The sequence below is a fragment of the Sarcophilus harrisii genome, chromosome 2 (assembly GCF_902635505.1).
Source record: "Sarcophilus harrisii chromosome 2, mSarHar1.11, whole genome shotgun sequence".
NCBI classification, from domain to species: Eukaryota; Metazoa; Chordata; class Mammalia; order Dasyuromorphia; family Dasyuridae; genus Sarcophilus; species Sarcophilus harrisii.
Genome location: NC_045427.1, coordinates 495,788,742 through 495,807,098, shown reverse-complemented (window position 1 = coordinate 495,807,098; position 18,357 = coordinate 495,788,742). Strand labels below are relative to the sequence as shown.

General features: G+C 37.9%; 1 protein-coding gene across 1 annotated transcript; it reads left to right on the top strand.

The window, feature by feature from the left end:
- The first annotated feature begins 12,906 nt into the window (after window positions 1-12,906).
- Window positions 12,907-16,951, top strand: LOC105749239 (chymase). The gene is made up of 5 exons (XM_031955118.1): window positions 12,907-13,041; window positions 13,593-13,740; window positions 14,445-14,580; window positions 15,768-16,022; window positions 16,630-16,951. Exons 1-5 carry the CDS (start codon window positions 12,981-12,983, stop codon window positions 16,771-16,773), a joined length of 744 nt encoding a protein of 247 aa, XP_031810978.1. The 5' UTR covers window positions 12,907-12,980; the 3' UTR covers window positions 16,774-16,951.
- Window positions 16,952-18,357: the final 1,406 nt, after the last annotated feature.

Here is an 18,357-nt window from a genome sequence, read left to right as displayed (position 1 = left end):
TCCCATGGTTTTTCCCTTTTGCTCTGATTTTTCTCTCCCAACATGGTTCAAAAAGCAATGTTTATGAGAAAAAAATTTTCAAATCCTGTTTTTTAGGTGATGGAGTTTTTATTTCTATGATTTCAAATTCATTACAATGTATAATAAACTTTTCTTGAGAGTTAAAAATATTGGATATTTTCATGAAGGAGCAACAAATTTCAAGACTTCTATAGGACAAATATATTATCTATTCAAGATTTTCTACATATACAGTGCTTAAGGGTATTGGCACTCCAACCTGTCAGACACTACTTCTAACAGTCATTTTTTTTTTTTTTTTTATTATGGACAGCTATTACCTCTCTTAGTCTGTTCAGGTCTTATCAGTGTTCCTTCCTGCAATAACTATGTCCCACACCAGCACATAATGACCAAAGGTATAATCTCACTATCTCAGTGGATCTCAGTATCTCTCTATGGGACACCATTTACACTAGACACTCAGACCCAAGAGCTCCAAAAGAAATTGGTGAGGCATATTGAAAACTATTTCTCTCTTTTCCATCCTGATGACCTTGCTTTCCCTTGAAAAGTATGCCCTATATCACCAAATCCCAGAGTTCCCTTCCTCCCAAGGTATTTTTTCTATCAAATGTCATGGACAGATAATGGTCTGATGTGCAAATATTTAATACTTATATAACAGAGGACACAAAAATAGGGTGGCACATTATCTCTGAATCTCAAGGAGCTTTTGATCTAGTTACAGAAGCACAAATAAAACCCATGAAATAATTACAGGCCAATTAATTAAAGTGAGAAACTTTAATTACTCTGTGAGGAACTAACCACAATTTTATAATGAGCATAGTCAGAGTTGAGGATGGAGAAATTAGCAGGAACTGGAGTGATGGAGATGACATGGTAGAGAGAGTGAAAGCTAAAATTAAACCTTGAAAAATACACAGAAAAACCAAATGGTATAGCATGCAAATTCTTAAAGGAGAAGTTAAGAGAGTTACATGAAGAAATAGACAGCAGGGGCAGCTAGGTGACACAGTGGATAGAGCACCAGCCCTGAAGCCATGAGGACCTGAGTTCAAATCTGGCCTCAGACACTTAACATTTCCTAGCTGTGTGATTCTGGGCAAGTCATTTAATCCCAATTGCCTCAGCACCAAAAAAAGAAAAGAAAAGAAAAGAAAAGAAAAGAAATAGCAGAACTATGTTAGTAGGGGATGTCAACCTTCCTCTATCAGAACTAGATAAATCAACGCAGAAAATAAACAAGAAAGAAGTTAAGGAAGTAAATGAATTTCTAAAAAGTTAAGTATGACAGATATAGCAAGATCAGTTCTTTTTTTTTTTTTTTTTTAATTTTTTTATTTAATAGCCTTTTATTTACAGGATATATACATGGGTAACTTTACAGCATTAACAATTGCCAAACCTCTTGTTCCAATTTTTCACCTCTTACCCCCCCACCCCCTCCCCTAGATGGCAGGATGACCAGTAGATGTTAAATATATTAAAATATAAATTAGATACACAATAAGTATACATGACCAAAACGTTATTTTAGCAAGATCAGTTCTAACAAACCTGGCTCTTTCAAGCCAGTGCCAATGGAATTGTGATGAAAAGAGCCATCTGCACCCAGAAAAAGACTGTGGGGACTAAGTGTGAATCACAATATAGTATTTTCACTTTTTCTGTTGTTTTCTTGAATTTGGGTTTTTTTCTTTTTTTTTCATATTTTCCCCTTATGATCTGATTTTTCTTGTGCAGCATGTTAATTGTGGAAATATGGATAGAAGAATTGCATGTGTTTAATATACACACACACATATATATATATATATATATATATATATATATATATATATGGTTACTAGGATTACTTGCCATCTAGGGGAAGGGATGAGGGAAAGAGAAGAAAAAATTTGGAATACAAGGTTTTTCAAGGTTGAATGTTGAAAATTGTCTATGCATATGTTTTGAAAATAAAAAGCTTTAATTTAAAAAAAAAAAGGAAAGGTATGTATAATAGTCCTTTGGAAAAAATTGTATGGGGCAGAAAGGAATGTACTTTTTTTTTCAGTAGTACATAGAACCTACACAAAAAAAATCTTGAAATCAAATGCAGAAAGGCAGAAATAGTAAATGCATCTTTTGTGTATTTTGATGCAATAAAAATTTTATATAATAAAGGACCAGCAAAAAATAGATCAACAATTAATTGGAAGCTAAATAATCTAATCCTAAAGAATGAGTGGGTGAAAAATACACAGAATTTACATCCTGAGAGGGAAATTTCAAGAAAGAAGAACAATATGATGTCAGGAAAGAGAACTGTGTGTAATGGAGAGAGTGAGAAATGACCAAATAAGAGAGAATGGTATGAATTATGTAGTTATATACAAAGGTGTAATTGAACTCCTTATCATACAATAGAAATGGATTCTCCTTTCCAATTTCTGCCATTCCAACAAATTTTTCTTGTATCCATTAGCACTAGAAACCTCTGATACCTCCATCGTCCCCCACATCCAACCTGTTACCAAGCCTTTTTGAGTTTAATTTTTTTTATATACATCAAATCCAACCCAATCTTTCCTTACTTTATTTCTGAACAACCACTAAATTGCTTCAAGGCCTTTTTTATGTGATTTTAGGGAAAAGTTCAGATTTGCTTCTATAAATGATGCTCTCGGATTCAATCAAAGTGAAAGTAAAATTTTATTACACCGTACATAGAGTAGAGTGCTTACAATATTAATTACACAATATACAGAATAGAATGCTTACAATAACAACCAATAAAGCAAATAACACATAAAAGACAAAGAATAGTGAGAATTATGATTAGAAAAGCAGAGAGAGAGAGAGAATACATCACCGATCAGGGGAGCTCTGACTCTAATTGACTCGCAGTGAGTGGCTGGGAAACCCTGATAATTCAGCCTTTGAGTCCCAAACAGGAAAATCCTAGGCAGATCGTCATCTCTGTAGGTGAGGTTTCAAATAGAGAATGCTTTACCTGCCTTTTATAGGAATCAGGACAAAGAAGGCTTTGAGCCAAGTAAAGACATCATATAAGACAGGGAAGTACCGACAAGGACTCCAGGTGATTGTGATCAAGTGTTGCATCAACAAGGGGGCCAATCCTTATCGACAGCAATAGTTCCAAGGAGTGGCGAGTTCCTGGAATCATGTAGTTGGAGCTAAAACACATGTGGTACGTTCCCAGTTTATAGGTTAAAAAATGGTCAAATTCTCACAAGAGAAGGAGCTAAAACATATGGTCTTATGGGTGAGAGAACAGTCAAGTTCTCACAGAGGGAATCAAGTCCTACCTCAATTAGGTTCACATGGGGAAAGTCAGTCAAATGGAGATTGGGTTCACATGGTTCGGATGGAGATTAGGTTCATATGAGGAAAGTCACGTCCTTACAAATGATTTGAAATGAACTTACTAATCATATAGAGATTTCTTATTCAGCATTCTCAAATACTCTTTGGGAAGCTCTAACTACAATGCAAACTCTATGCCAATATTAATCTATGAGTTCCTTGGAAAGGAACAAATGACCTCAAAATAATCCAGATTGGTGCAAACAACTGAGACACATTAAATGTCTAAGAAAATTAACTTTGTGCCATAAACAAGGTTTAAGAATGAACTCAAAAGTAACTTGTAGTTTTCTTATAGAACAGTGGCTAGTAACTTGAAACTCAAAATGTCTAAAAATCTCTTGCTGCACAAGAGTGGAACTGGGTAATTATCTGGGTATTTCAGACAAAAGTCCCACTTGAACCTTATATAGCTATGAAGAGAAAGTCTCAGAGAATATTATAAGCTTTCTAGCACAACTTAATTGGGTGTTTATTAATATGCATATTAATAATGAATGAAACCTACTTTGAGAGGTAGTAAGAATTACCAAAAACTGACTGAAATAGGGTAATCAGCTTTTTGATATTCTTTAAACCTTTACTTACAAACTAAGGTTCCAGTCAGTGGCTAACATGCTGCCTCTGGCCTTATGGGTATTTATTGATGTAAGTAGAAAGGAGTTCCAGAGCCTCCAAGCCTCAGGCAATAGGACTTTCTCTTTCATTTCCCCCTCCTCATTCTTCAACCTACAGGCTCCAGCTTAGAAATCCTCTAGTTTTCTTAGATAAATACCCTCAAAACATCGCATTAGTACATGTGGGGAAGGAGCATTAAATTTTTAAAACTCCTGCTGACCCTGGGCCAAAAGAAGAAGTCAACAGAATGGAATTTCTATGAGAAAATTATGTGGAAAGATGAGTTGGGAATACAACTTTAACTCAGCAGTCTGAATTTTATGATTAGAATACAATTGTGTCTGGAAATTAAAAGCATACCCATCAATTGAAGAAAGATTGGACAAATTGTGGTATGTGATCATAATGGAATACTATTGTGCTATAAGAAATCATGAGGGGATGATGTCAAAGAACCCTGAGAATATCTGATGCAAAGTGAAATGAGAAAACCAAGAGAACAATATTCACAGCAATAGCAATATTGTTAAAAATGATCAACTGTGAGACTTAGTTGTTCTGATCAATGCAAAGATTCAAGACAAACCTGAAAGATTCATAGTAAGAAAAAAAAAATGCTACCTACCCTCACAAAGAGAACCAATGAAATCTTTTTAAAAAGTATTTTTAAATTTTATTATATTTGAAAAAACAGTAAAAAAAAAAAAAAAAAAAAAAAAAAAAGAAAGGAAAATAAAACAAAATAAAGCAAAACAAAAGAGAAAATTGCCATGTGCCCAGCAGAACATCAGGGAGGATTTAAATATATAACAACAAATTACCAGAACAAGAAAATATATGTATATTAGCAGAAGAAATTGTATTCATGAGTGTCCATCTTTTCCTTATTTTCTTGTAAATTGTTCTTTGGTTCTCTGCTGTGCACCTTATTTACTTTATTCTTTTACCCTTTTCACCTCCACCACCACCACCCCCAAGCAGGTTGTAATCAAGAAGGATATATTTACATACCTACACACACCCTACATATACACTTCTTTCCTGATGACTCTAATTAAATTCTTCTCCACAACTTGCCTTGCTGTTACTTAACCTCTTCACACTCAATGAAACCTCCCTTGTCTTCTTCCCTCATCCTTTGTTTCCCCATCCACTCATTCCTCTCCCCTTATTCCTTTATAGATTTTGGAGGGTGCTTTACCCTTCATGGTATATATGTAGTGCTGCTTATTAAACTAATTCCCGATTTGAGTAGGTTTTCAGAACTATGAGCCTTCCCTCCCCCTCTAATGCCTCTGTGTCTATTTTTTCTCTGCACCTCATTTGTAGAATATAATTATTATTGTTACCTTAACTCTGACAATCTTTCTTTTGAGTTACCCTATTGTTGAAAAGGTTCTTGATGAGGACAAAACAGGACAGCTGGTCCTGGTATGCAAACAAACTTAAGTGGATTTACATTGTCTGGAAGAAACTCTAGAGAAAGACTCCTTTCATACACAAACCTATATGGTCCCACCCCCTCAGGAAGCAGGAAGAAAGATTATCTAAAGTATGCACCTCTTTGGATGCAAAACTTAAATGGCTTTGCCTTTTTCCTGCTATTCTTCTGTTCCTGTATAAAATAAGTAAAACGTCTCTCTGCAATTCACTCGATATTGCCCACCAAGTGAGCATCTTGGTGTCTTTCTAATAATAAAGGCTTTTTTTATCACAGCCTTTTGTGTTAGCGAATTTCTCACTTCCAGCCCACAGTAGCCTGGTGTTTTGGAGACCTAGGAGAACAACCCATATTCCTGCCAAAATCCATATCTCATCAGTTCTTACACATATAATATATACATCTAATGTCCAAAAAGAAAAAAATTGTACATGTTTAAATAGTTTGTCCATATTGAGTTTCTTAAAATTGATCTTGGATACTGCCTTTTTATATGTTAAATTTTCTGTCAAGTTCAGGTTTGGTTGATATAAAGTCCTGAAAATCTGCAAATTTGTTGAAGGTTCATTTTTTCTCATTCAAAATTATACATAATTCTACTGGATATATTTTGGCCACAGACTTCATTCTTTTGATTGTTTGTAGATATGATTCCAGGATCTGTAGTTTTGTTTTTTTGTTTTTTAATTGCAGCTGCTGGTAAGTCTTGTACCATTGTAATTGTATCTCCAGCATATTTGAATTGTTTTTCTCTCGTTTCTTGCAAATTTTTCTCTTTGATCTGTGGGTTTTGAATTTTGGTAATAATATTCCTGTGTGTTTTCCACAAAGGATCTCTCTTAGGTGGTGATTGGTGGACTTTTTCTATTTGTACTTTTCCCTCATGTTCTATTACTACATGACAATTTTCTTGAAATATTTTCTGCATTATTATGACAAGGTTTTCTTTTTGGTCAGAATTTTCTGGCAGTCCAATTTTGTGACATTTTCTCTTCTGGATCTAGTCTCTAGATCAGTTGTTTTTCTTATAAAATAGTTCACATTCTAGTCTATTTTTCTTATTGGCTGTGCATGTGACCTCATAGACTTAAGATAACCAGGAGGACTTAGAAATAGCTCAGAGGGGAGGATGTGATTGCCTTTTTTTTTTTTTTTTGGGGGGGGGGGGGGGCGCAAACAGGGAGAATGATAGACTGAAGAAACAACAGCTCAGGACTGTCCCCAGTATCTCCTGGTGTTGGATCAGACACATAACTATCAAAGTAAATAGAATTACAAGAACCTGACTTTCATTCCTGAAAAGGGTCAGACTAGTGGCTACAGAGACTCTTAGTGTATTAAATGACTCTCTTTAAAACCATTGGATTTGGTTGAAATGACAATAATTTTCATTGAACATTAACTTTAAATAATAAATTACCTTTTTTAGTTAAAAATGGGAAATCTTTGCTATACTTCAAAATAATTATTGTATAATAAATAAAACTCATAGCCTTCTTTTATAAACAAAATCTGTGATTTACACCAATGTAGATAAGCACCTACTCTAAATTATAGTCTTAGAGGATTCCATAACTAGTCAAGAGATTTGCTAAGGCTCACACAATCATCACATTTGAGATACAGATTCTCCTGACACTGCAGCTAGGTCCTTCTACTCATTAAGCCTCTGCTGCTTCTCACATTTACCTTTACCCAGTTGGAGGATCTCCATGCCCTGACTTTTTTCTTTTCAACAGTTCCCTTTATGAGATTACTTTGAAGTACTCTTACTTTGAAGTGTAGGCAGTTTTTTCAGGGTATATTATCCAGTGAAATGGCCAAAGTCATGTTACCTCTACCATTGGTCTTTTATCCATTAGATTATAAGTTCCTGAGAACATAAACTGTCTCTTTTTCTTATTCATAACCCCAGAGTTTAGCACAGTATTATGTGACTGACATACAGTAAACACTCAATAAATGTTTATTGAATTGAATAGAAAAGTAATGCAAACTTGAATTATTAAGCAATGATTGTCACAGAAAATCCTGAAGCAAAGCTCACTATCTTCCCTCTATTGAAAAATCTCACAAAGAAGAGACACTGAATTCCACATCACACTACTCCCCTACCCTCATAAAAAAGTATTTAGTTGCTCCCTCTTTTCAACTTGCTCCCCAGAATCACACTAAAATAATATCCTGGAATCTCTTAAAGAGACTATTCTGGGCCAAGAACAGAGTTTTGAAATATTTCAGCTGTACCTAAAAGCATAGGATATAACATATCTCCGTTCTCGCAATACAAGGGTGGGAATGTTAGAGGCACAAAATGTTGCATATCCTGTCAGAACTGGTCATTAGGGAAGTGGTTTTGTTTAATTGTTTTTCTTTGTGACAAAGGTAGGTAAGATTTGTGAGAGATATTGGGGTATGTTGGGCAAAGACTCAGTGAAGACTGGAAAAAAACAAAAGGTATCAATAACTTTGAAAAAATAATAATTGGAATTTCAGGTGATGAGGGGAAAAAAATTCTGAGGCTTTCCTGATGAAGAGGAATTGCCATTCTACAGCCTCACTCAGCTTTGGGGACTAGAAAGGACAGTTGTTGCAAATTAGACAATGAAATTAATGATTTAATTATTATTATATATAAAAATTATGACAGTTTGTTCTGCTTTAGGACCATGTTGGAAGTTTTCATGCACTCTCCCAGAAAACCTTTCTGTTGTCCCTTTGTGATTCTGCTATGCTTCTCACCAGAGATACTTTATGAGAAAGACAGTGAAGATACAGTGTGGTGGCAGACCAAAATGGAACATTGTACTCTGTCTCTGTATAGATGGTTTAACAGAGAAAGATAGCAAACCCTCCAGAAGCCATTTTGATAAGGTATATGATGCAATGTCCTTTTCTTCTCTATAACACATTAAACAGTTAATATTCTACTTATATTATGCTTGGGGAGAAAGATATAGAATATTTACATTCATATAATATGTGTATACATGTATACAAATGTATATGATTATATAAATGTACATAGGTATGTGTGTGTATGTATAAATGAATTAACACAATGCAATTTTAAAATATACCAAGTAGGGTTTTATAAAGGACATACCAGTGACTGGTGGTTTCATCCTATTCATTTAAACTTAAATCAGTTTACAAAGTATCTAATTTAATTCAATAAACATTGAACCCAGGCCTTTGGATATTAACTCAGGAATTGATAAATAGTTTAGCTTCTCAAACGTTTTTCACCACTGAACAACCTAAGTTTGAAAAAGAAATGAAGCAGGAACTTTAATCACCACTACTCTTATATCATTTCTCTCATCCCTTAGCTGAATAGTTCTGGTCTCTGTCCACAGGACTGTCTAATTCCAGGCCCAAACTATCTTATCATTCTCTCAATTCTTTCCTAAAGAAAAACATGTTGCTTGAAGGGTTGAGGAATGACTTTGGCCAGAAAGCCAAGAAAGAGGAGATTGTAAAGCATCAGGATTCTCTCTCCTGCCTTTTACCCCAATAACAGCCTAAATCAAAGAAAGAGAAAAGTTTCACTTGGGGTTATTATTGTTTTATTACTTTATTTTTAATAAAGCTTTTTATTTTCAGAGCACATGCACAAATAGTTTTCAACCCTCACCCTTGCAAAACCTTATATTCCAAATTATTTTTCTCCCTTCCTTTACCCCACCCTCCCACCTAGATGGCAAATAATACAATATATGTTAATACATGCAATTCTTCTATACATATTTCACCAATTCTCATGCTGCCCCAAAGAAATAAGATCAAAAAGGAAAAAATGAGAAAGAAAAAATGAAAACAAACAACAACAAAACTGAAAATACTGTATTCTATGATCCATATTCAGTACCCACACAGCCTTCTCTCTAAGTGCTATCTCCATCACAAAACTACTGAAGTGGCCTACATCGCCTCATTGATGAAAAGAGCCACATCCATCAGAATTGATCATTGCATAATCTTGTAGTTCCTATGTACAATGTTGCTCTTGTTTCTACTCACTTCAAACAGCACGAGTTCATAAAAGTTTCTTCAGAATTTTCTGAAATCATCATACTGATCACTTTTTATAAAAGAATAATATTCCATAAGATTCATACACCATAACTTATTCAGCCATTCTCCACTGATGAGCATCCATTCAGTTTTCAGGTCCTTGCTACTACAAAAAGGGCTACTACAAACATTTTTCTCATGTGAGTTCCTTTTTCCTTAAAAAAAAAAAAAAAAAAAAAAAAGGGAAAAGTTAAAGCCAAGTGATTCACCAGGAAAGTTTTTCTTTATCTACAATGAATATCTTTTCATACATCACCTGCAAGGTGAGAGATTGTGCTCTGAGACTTTCCATAAACCTACTTTTCCTCTCATGATGAAGCCTTTAAAGGGTTTCTTTAGTAATTTTAAGCTGTTCATTGAATTGGAACAACAGCTATTTTCTCCCCATAACCCATCTCTAGTGATGGAGACCTAGATTACTTAAAAAACACATTTTCCTGGATGTATCACATAAATACAGCTTCTCTTTTTTGTGTTAACCTTAAAGATAAGTGGTTGTATTCTGGTGATAACATATACAGTTGCTTTTTAACTCAATTCAACAAACATTTATTTAATACTGACCATATGCAGGGCAGTCAGTCCATAAGCAGTACCTATTATATATCAGGAACAGAATACAAAGAAAAGCAAAAAAAAAAAAAAAAAAAAAAAGTCTCTACCCTCAGGAACCTCACATCTAATGAAAGAAAAAATGAAGAAAATTGTATGTGCAGGATAAACTGAATAACCAATAGAGGAAAGGCACTAGCATTAAGGGGGACTGGAAAGGGTTCTTGGGGAAAATGGGATTTGGCTGAACATTGAAGAAAACCATAAGTCAGAATTAGGAGAGAGAGATGAAAGGAAGACATCCCACAGTCTAGAGACAGGATGCCCTCTGCTAGGAACAACAAGAAAGAAGCTATTATTCCTGGATAACAGAGATGTGGTGGGCTCACTGTCTATACCATGGGAACTCAAAAAATAATAAAGCCAAAAAAGCCAAGACCTTTAGAGACCTTATTTATTGGGGTACAAAGCATGTCAATAAATAAGTATAATGGAAGGTAATCTAAGGAAGGAGAGAGAACATAAATAACTAGGTAGTTCTGGGAAGGGAAGGACTATGGAGAAGACAGCAAATGGGACTTTGGAATGGATAGTACAGAGGAAGCCCAGACAAACGAAGTTGGGTCTATTAATGTCCCAAATCCATGTAACAATCCCCATAACATGCCTTATCTTGTGAGTTATCTTAAGGGTTTGTGGCTTAAGTGCTACATTCCATCACACTGAAGAAGATGTGCACTTGAATCACCTCTATAACTACAATTATAGGGAAAGGGGTTATGCATAACAGGAGAAGGGAGGAAGATGTGGTTCCTAGGACAAGGTCTTCAGAGGGGAAATACATTGCTCTCTGCCCTCCTCCTACCTTTGTCCTTAAGTGGTAGAAATAGAAAATTAACCAATAATAACCAAAAGTAAGTGATGGTACCAGTGGCAGTTTGAGATCTGGCAGTAACCCTTGGGTGAGGTGCTCCACTTCATCATAAATCTCTCAGGTCTTTGAGTTTTTATACTGCACTGATGGAAGCTCTTTCTCTCAGATGAAGGTAATGTAGAGCTTAACGGGGCTCCTAAAGCAGAGTCAGAGCAATTGCTTGTTAGAGCTGTCATATAAATGATTCTCAGTAAAGTCTGGTCTAAATGGCTGCTGAACTCCCTTAAAAATCTCTGACACTATAAATTAATGTGGATGGGTTCATGCCAGTGGTCATATTTTGGCTCTGTGGAGTTTACACTGACTTCCAGAAGATGACCCTAAATAACTGCCCTCAACTCCCAGTCAAGGGCCTTCCCACAATCAGATCCTTTAAGTCTATGCTAATCTAACATTGTCTTAATTTATGAAGCAAATTGAAGAAAAGGAGGAAATAAGAGGCCCCCCTGATGGGAAGGCTACAACTTTCCCTGCTCCTGGCCACCTGACCTGATGGGATTGGGGATACAGGTCAGAACATGGATGATAAAGAGAGGGAGATATGAAGAAGTGGAATGATTTTTAATCATTCCCTCCAACCCATATCCTTATAACCCAAGTAACATAGGAACAGGGAATGGGAAGATAGAGGGAGAAGGGAAGGTAGAAAACAAAGTGAAGTCAGAAAAAGAGGGTCAGGAGCTTTTAATGTGTCTATTTTCTCAACATTGCTCCAAATCCCTAAGTAAATTAGAAGTACAAAAGTCTCTCCATTCTACTATTAACTTTGTGTACCCCATTTTTTCCAGTTAAACAACTGAGCTTAGGCAGCAGTATAAAGGAGGTCTTGAACCATGGAGGTCTTGAACAACATTCTTATCGCTAGGATATTTCATTTCCTTTATAAAATGTATTATTTCCTTTTATCACCTCTAAGGAGGAACCGTTTAGGGAGATGATGTGAAATAGGGGAAACAGGACAATCATCTCTAAATCAAAATTAACTGTAAATTTCTTCTGGCTTCAAAACCATATCAATAAGAGGTAAAATCTAAACTGCAACTATCTCATCCGGTCCTATAGCCAAGTCCTGCAAAAGGTCATTCTCTCAACCTAGGTAAATACAAGAATTCTAAATCTAAACTGGAAAAAAGATCACCACCTAAAACAAATGTTCCAGAGAATATCTGTACTAATAAGGATCAGATTTGGCTTCAGAAAATTTTACCACTTTTGTCTTGTTACCACAAAACCGATACTAAATCTCTTGCTGGTTTCTAACACTGCTCTCCCACTATTGCAGACCCTCATTATCTCACATTTAGGCTGTTGCAATAATCTGTTGATTGGCCGTCCTATCCCAAGTCTCTCCTCACTCTAGCCCTCTACACAGTCAGTTGGATCCTGATGAGTAGAACCAGCCTGGAGAGAAACACACAGACATGAGGGAATGAAGGCAAAGTTTCAGTCTGGAGGTCTCTGAGACAATCAGGGACCCAGATCGGATCATCTCCATGTGAGGACACAATAGAGAAAGAACAGTTGGTTTCATAATGACCTTCACCAACACACCCAGATCGCCACATAGAAGAATGATGATCGGTTGTATAACTGCAAGATTTAATCAGAGAAGCTGATGCCATCTCCCCCATCACCATTATTTTGTTGTGGGGTTTTTTTTTGGGGGGGATGGTATATGTAGCCCTAGCAAGTGACACATAAGAAGTGCTTTATTTGGTAGCTTGATTAGTCCAAGTCACAACTTGGGGACCCAGGACAACACAGAGGGGAGTCAAGAGAAACTGCAGGATAAATTATGATTAACCAGATAACTGACTCTGCCCCATTGGAAGAAATCATGACCAGAAAGTTCCTGTAGTCAGGGTGCCCCTCCCTCTTCTACCTATCTCAGCTACAAATGACAGAAGGTAGGAGAGAACTGGAGCAGAAGCAACATCTGCTCTGTGTATCCTCTCTTGGAAGATGAAGCTCCTCCTCCTCCTCCTCCTGCTGACTTTTCTTCTGTCTCATGAGACTCGAGCTGGTGAGTCTCCCTTTGCCCAGAGAATCAGGCTTCAGTGAAAGTTCCACATACACTCCCAGGAGTACATGTGGCAATGTCCCAGGTCAGAGACTTCTGCCTTGCAGACACTTCTTACTGGGCCAAATCTCTTTCTAGAGAGATCCTCCTTATTCAAATTTTTTCGAAATTTTAGTTTTTCCTACTCACCAGTGAAGCTTATGACTTGACCTTGTGCTTGGATAAGGAATAAAGGTAAAGGGTGGTAAGAATAAAGGGGTAAGGGATTGCGATTCAAGCTTCGAAATATTGCCCTATGCTGAAATAGAGATGCATATTGTAAGGGGATGTAAGAAATATGGTGATGATGATATTTCAGAGTCACAAGATTGGACTTCATTCCAGAAGAGAAAAACTAAGCTCTAAGAAGCAATAAAGTTTGTGGGAAAGTTTGGGGGCTTGAGTTTGGGCTAAGTAGGAGTTGATGTCGCACTATTTCCATGGACTTGATGTTATGTCTCAGTTGTGTATATCTATATATTTGGGGTATGTAGATATGGGATCTTCTCTTTCAGATGAGATCATTGGGGGCAAAGAATCAAGGCCCCATTCCCGTCCGTATATGGCTTTTCTGTCTATCAAACGTAATAAATCATGGTACAGCTGTGGTGGGTTCCTGATTCGAAGAGACTTTGTGATGACAGCAGCCCATTGTGCAGGAGAGTAAGTGTGTCTATCTCACTTCCCCCTCCCTGATACTCACCAGGTGAGGGATGCATTAAATAAGAGTCTAATAAGGGCACTCCTGTCTCTTTGGAGCTATTCACCTGAAAGGAAAAGTATCCTAGTCTGAGCAAAAGCAAGAGGATTTATGCTCCTACTTGAGATCTGCCCTTTCCCCTTCAGGCCAATCCACCTTTGATGACTCTCCTGCCCTAAATGATGAAGCTCATGCTTCAGATCTTACCATCCAAGACTGCATATCTCGCCCAATTTCTTTTTCCCTGACACACCATGATACTCCTGTTTTTGGTGCTCCCAGAATTTAGCAACTGTGGTTCTATGGAGAACTAAACTCTATCTCAGGGTTCTCTGGGAGCAGACATTGGTGCAGTGAGGCTCCTCTTAATTTCATCCTTGACTTTCTGGACTTTCTGTTCCCTGGAGGCTGAATAAAGAGCAGCCTGAGCCAGTACAAGCAGATCCACTTCTCACCCTGTCCTCATCTGGACAACCCTCCCAAAGGAAGTTAGGGAACTGTCTTTATCCCTTGCAAGTACTTCAGCCCTGAGCCCCACCAGCTGCTATAGAGACAAGGAGGAGAGACTGACATTCTAGCAGAGTCCTTGGACCCCATTCTCAATATGTTCCCTTCATGAAGAATCTGGAACTCCTAATACTTCCCTCTTCTCTTGCTTTTCCAACAGCTCCATCAGAGTCATCCTTGGAGCACATAACATCACAAACTCAGAAAGGACTTGGCAGGACATTAATGTCAAGCGTCAAATTCATCACCCAAAATATAATGAGCAAAACCTTTTGAATGACATCATGTTACTAAAGGTAATAATTAATAGAAAACAAAGAACTGGGAATCAATAAGTTTGGGGCACTAGTCGATCTTGGACCCTGCTTTAGCTGTGTCACTTTGGGCAAGTAACTTGAACTTTTACACCTCCAATTTTCTTATCTAATTTCTGAGAAGTTGAACAAAACGATGTCTGAGTCCATTCTTGCTTCAGTCTTCCTTGGTCAATGTTCAGATCAGCCTATTTTACTTATCCACAAAGAAAAGAACCATTAGTATCAGGTGGGAGGAGGGGGTGGAGAGGCCCATATTTCAATTCTATCTAAATAAGAAAAATATCCTCCATAGGATCATAGATTTAGACTTAGAAGGAATCTAAGATACTATCTAGTCCAACCCTTGTACTTTAGAGATGAGGGAAACTTGGCTCACAGAGGTTTGAATACTTTGCCCAGGATCATATAGCTATTAAGAGCTGGAGACCATATTTGAATCCAGGTCTTCTTGGCTCCAAATTCAACCCTCTACCCACTAACACTCTCAAAATCAGGCCTTCCCAGAGTTCAAATCGAAGAGCTCGTTCATGAAATATTCCACTAGGCCAATAAGCCAACAACTCAGGAAGCAGTAAGTCCCCCATTACTGAAGGTCTTCAAAGGTTGGCTGTCAAAGAGGACATTTCTATTTGGGAACAAATCATATTGTGATGTCTGGGGGCCCTTATAACTCTGAGACACTGTGATAGCTGTTTGAGGGGCTATAGTCTATAAGAATTGTGTGACCTAGTAGGAAGTACTGAATTCACCATCAGAAAACATGGTCAAGTTCTAACTTCAAGCACTTACTGCCTGGGGGACGACTGACAAGTCATTTAACTTCTGTGAGCTTCAGTTTTCTCATATGTAAAATGGGAATAATACATTATTCCCTCATTACCCACCTCACAAGAATGTTATCAGAAAAGTTGAGTATGCTGCCTAGGAAACAAATAGTGCTTAATAAATACTTTTTCATTCATTCATTCAAATCACTTGCTATCTATAAAATGCCATGTACATGTGAGAAATTATGCTTCTTTCCCTTCCCCATTCTATGATATTATTTCCTTTTGTCTTCCCTTGTTTTCTCAAGAATCTGAGGTCCCCGCATCTCTGGAGCCCTTGACCCAGCCCATATAACCCATGCCTGGCACTGACAAAGCCCCTTTCCTCCCTTCTCACAGCTGGAAAAGAAAGCAAGTCTGACAGAAGCAGTGACTATTCTCCCTCTGGGCTCAAGATCCAATTCTATCTCACCTGGGCAAGAATGTCTAGCAGTTGGCTGGGGATGGACAGGACCAAGGGGTCCGCCATCAGACACTTTACAGGAGGTGGAACTGACAGTAATGAATCGCAGTGATTGCAAAGTTTTCAGAAATTTTGATGCGAGATCCCAGTTGTGTGTAGGGAATCCCAACTCATGGAAATCAGTATTCTTTGTGAGTTCATATTTTGTATTTCTCTTCTTTGGAAATCTCTCTCTCTCTCTGTCTCTGTCTCTGTCTCTCTCTCTCCACCCCCCCCCTCTCTCTCTCTTCCTCTCTCTCTTCCTCTCTCTCTCTGTCTCTCTCTCTGTCTCTCTTCCTCTTCCTTTCTCTCTCTCTCTTTCTCTCTCTCTCTCTTTCTCTAAGAGTCAGAATGCTCCTAATAAGGGATGGGGTCAGCACTTTCAGCTGGATCCATGACTTGGTCAGGGGTTTGGAGCATAGGGTTGGAGGGTAGAATGAGGTCTGTGAGAATAGAAAATATTCCAAATTCCCAAATCCAAGTCCCATTTCCTGAGCACTTGTGGGTGGGAGGGTGGGAGACTCATTCTCTGTCCCCCTCCCCCATATCTTATTCAGAGTTTCAGAGAGAAACTGATAGGGAGGAGAGAAGGAAGCCTGGGTGGGAAGGTGCCTCTGGATATAACTCAAGAAAAGAATCTGAACTGGAACTTATGAACCCAGGAAGGTCCAGAATTTCTGCAAAAAACTCAGAAAGAGCCAGGGCTAAGTGGAGCAAAGGAGGCTCAATCTTTCTTGCTTATTCCTCTTTGTCTAACAGGGAGATTCTGGAGGACCCCTTGTTTGTTCTGGTGTGGCCCAAGGAATTGCCTCCTATGCAATGTTGAATGCAAAACCACCTTCAGGCTTCACAAGAATTGCTCATTACCGCTCCTGGATCAATAAAATCCTAAAAGCAAATTAGCCCCTGTGGCCCTGGCTCAGCAAAAAGGAATCTCCCTCCTAGGGCCCAGCATCCTGTGACTATCCCTCACAGTAGGACTGTCCCCCTGTCTGCCCAGCTTCATCCAAGAGTCTAAGATGTGTGGGGGAGAGGAGGAGGGTAAGGGTCGACTATGACTGCAATAAACCGAAGCATCCAGGCTTGTGTGCTTGATTACTCTCTCCCACTGTAGTCCCCCTCTCCCTGCCCAAGGTAGTCAGCATAGCAGCAAAGGACCTCCTAGAGAAGAGGGAGTCAGTATTTACAGCTTTGGAATAGAAGTAAATAGTCCTCATTGTTCTTGTATGATGTGGCAGAAACTGAGCAGGATAGAGATTAGAGAGTATTCAATAATTTATTTAATGGAGAGATATAATGGGACCAAATGGATCCCTGGTGTGGTCCCAGGATGGAATGAGACTGTTGTCTCCAAGAATCCAGCCCTCAATGTCAGATACAAGATTCTTTTGTAGGGTCACAAGAACAATGACATAATGGGGGGGGTACCTGGATAGGGGACAACGTAATCGGGGGAAGCCCCTAGGATGGCATAATGGGAGGTACTGGAGAGGCTCCTGATATTCTAATGATGAATAAAATGGATAAAAACCTTTATCCCATCAAACATTAAGAAGGAATGGTTATAACCTGAGGCAGAGTAACTGAATAGGACAATTAGGGAAACTGGGTCAGGACATTAAAAGGGAACTGTGGCACCACACTTGGCTGGCGTTTCCCAATGGCCACTCATTGCCTTGGGTTTTAATTGGGCACCATTAAGAATGCTGGCCTTATTTTGGAAAGGAAAAAAAAAAAAAGAATGTACGGCCTTCACATGATTCACTAGTGAGCTTCACTACAGTTCCTAGCAAAATGCTGGCACATATTATGTTAAAAGTTATTTGTGAACATTTTAAAGGGGATGCAGAGCTTTTATTGCTTTTTCTTTTTTATTCTTTGCTGCAAGGAATCGCCTTCTGGGATGAAATGTAATGCTGGAGATACTGAGGCAAGAAAGAGATTAGAGAGTTTTCAATATTTTATTTGAAAGAGAAAGATTGTGCTGGGGACCTGATGCCCCCAGGGCTAATGTCCAAAGCATCCAGCAACCAATGTGAGTTCTCAAAAACATATATATGCAGGTGGCTCAGCTACAGGGGTAGACCAAGGCAGGGACAGAGTCAGAGCACTGAGAGTGTGAAGGGATCATCAATGTGGTTCTGACTGATTGGGGAGGAGCACGAGACATTCTGATGATGTCTAAGGTAGAAGGTCTTTCTCCTTATCTGGATCATTGTGATTAGGAGGGAGGGATGGTGTTGCAGGATTGAACAGAACAATTAGAGGCAGAACAATTCAGGGAAACTGAGTCAGGACAATAAAGGAGAATTGTCACACAATAAAAGGATCAAGAAGGATACATTTGAAAATAAAGTGATAAAAAAAATTTTAATGCAAAGTATATAAATTTAAAAACTTAAGAAAATAAAAAAATGAAAGAGAAGTATTCTTCATTAAGAATTTATAATGGTTCATCCAAATAGCTCATTCTAAATTCTCATTAAT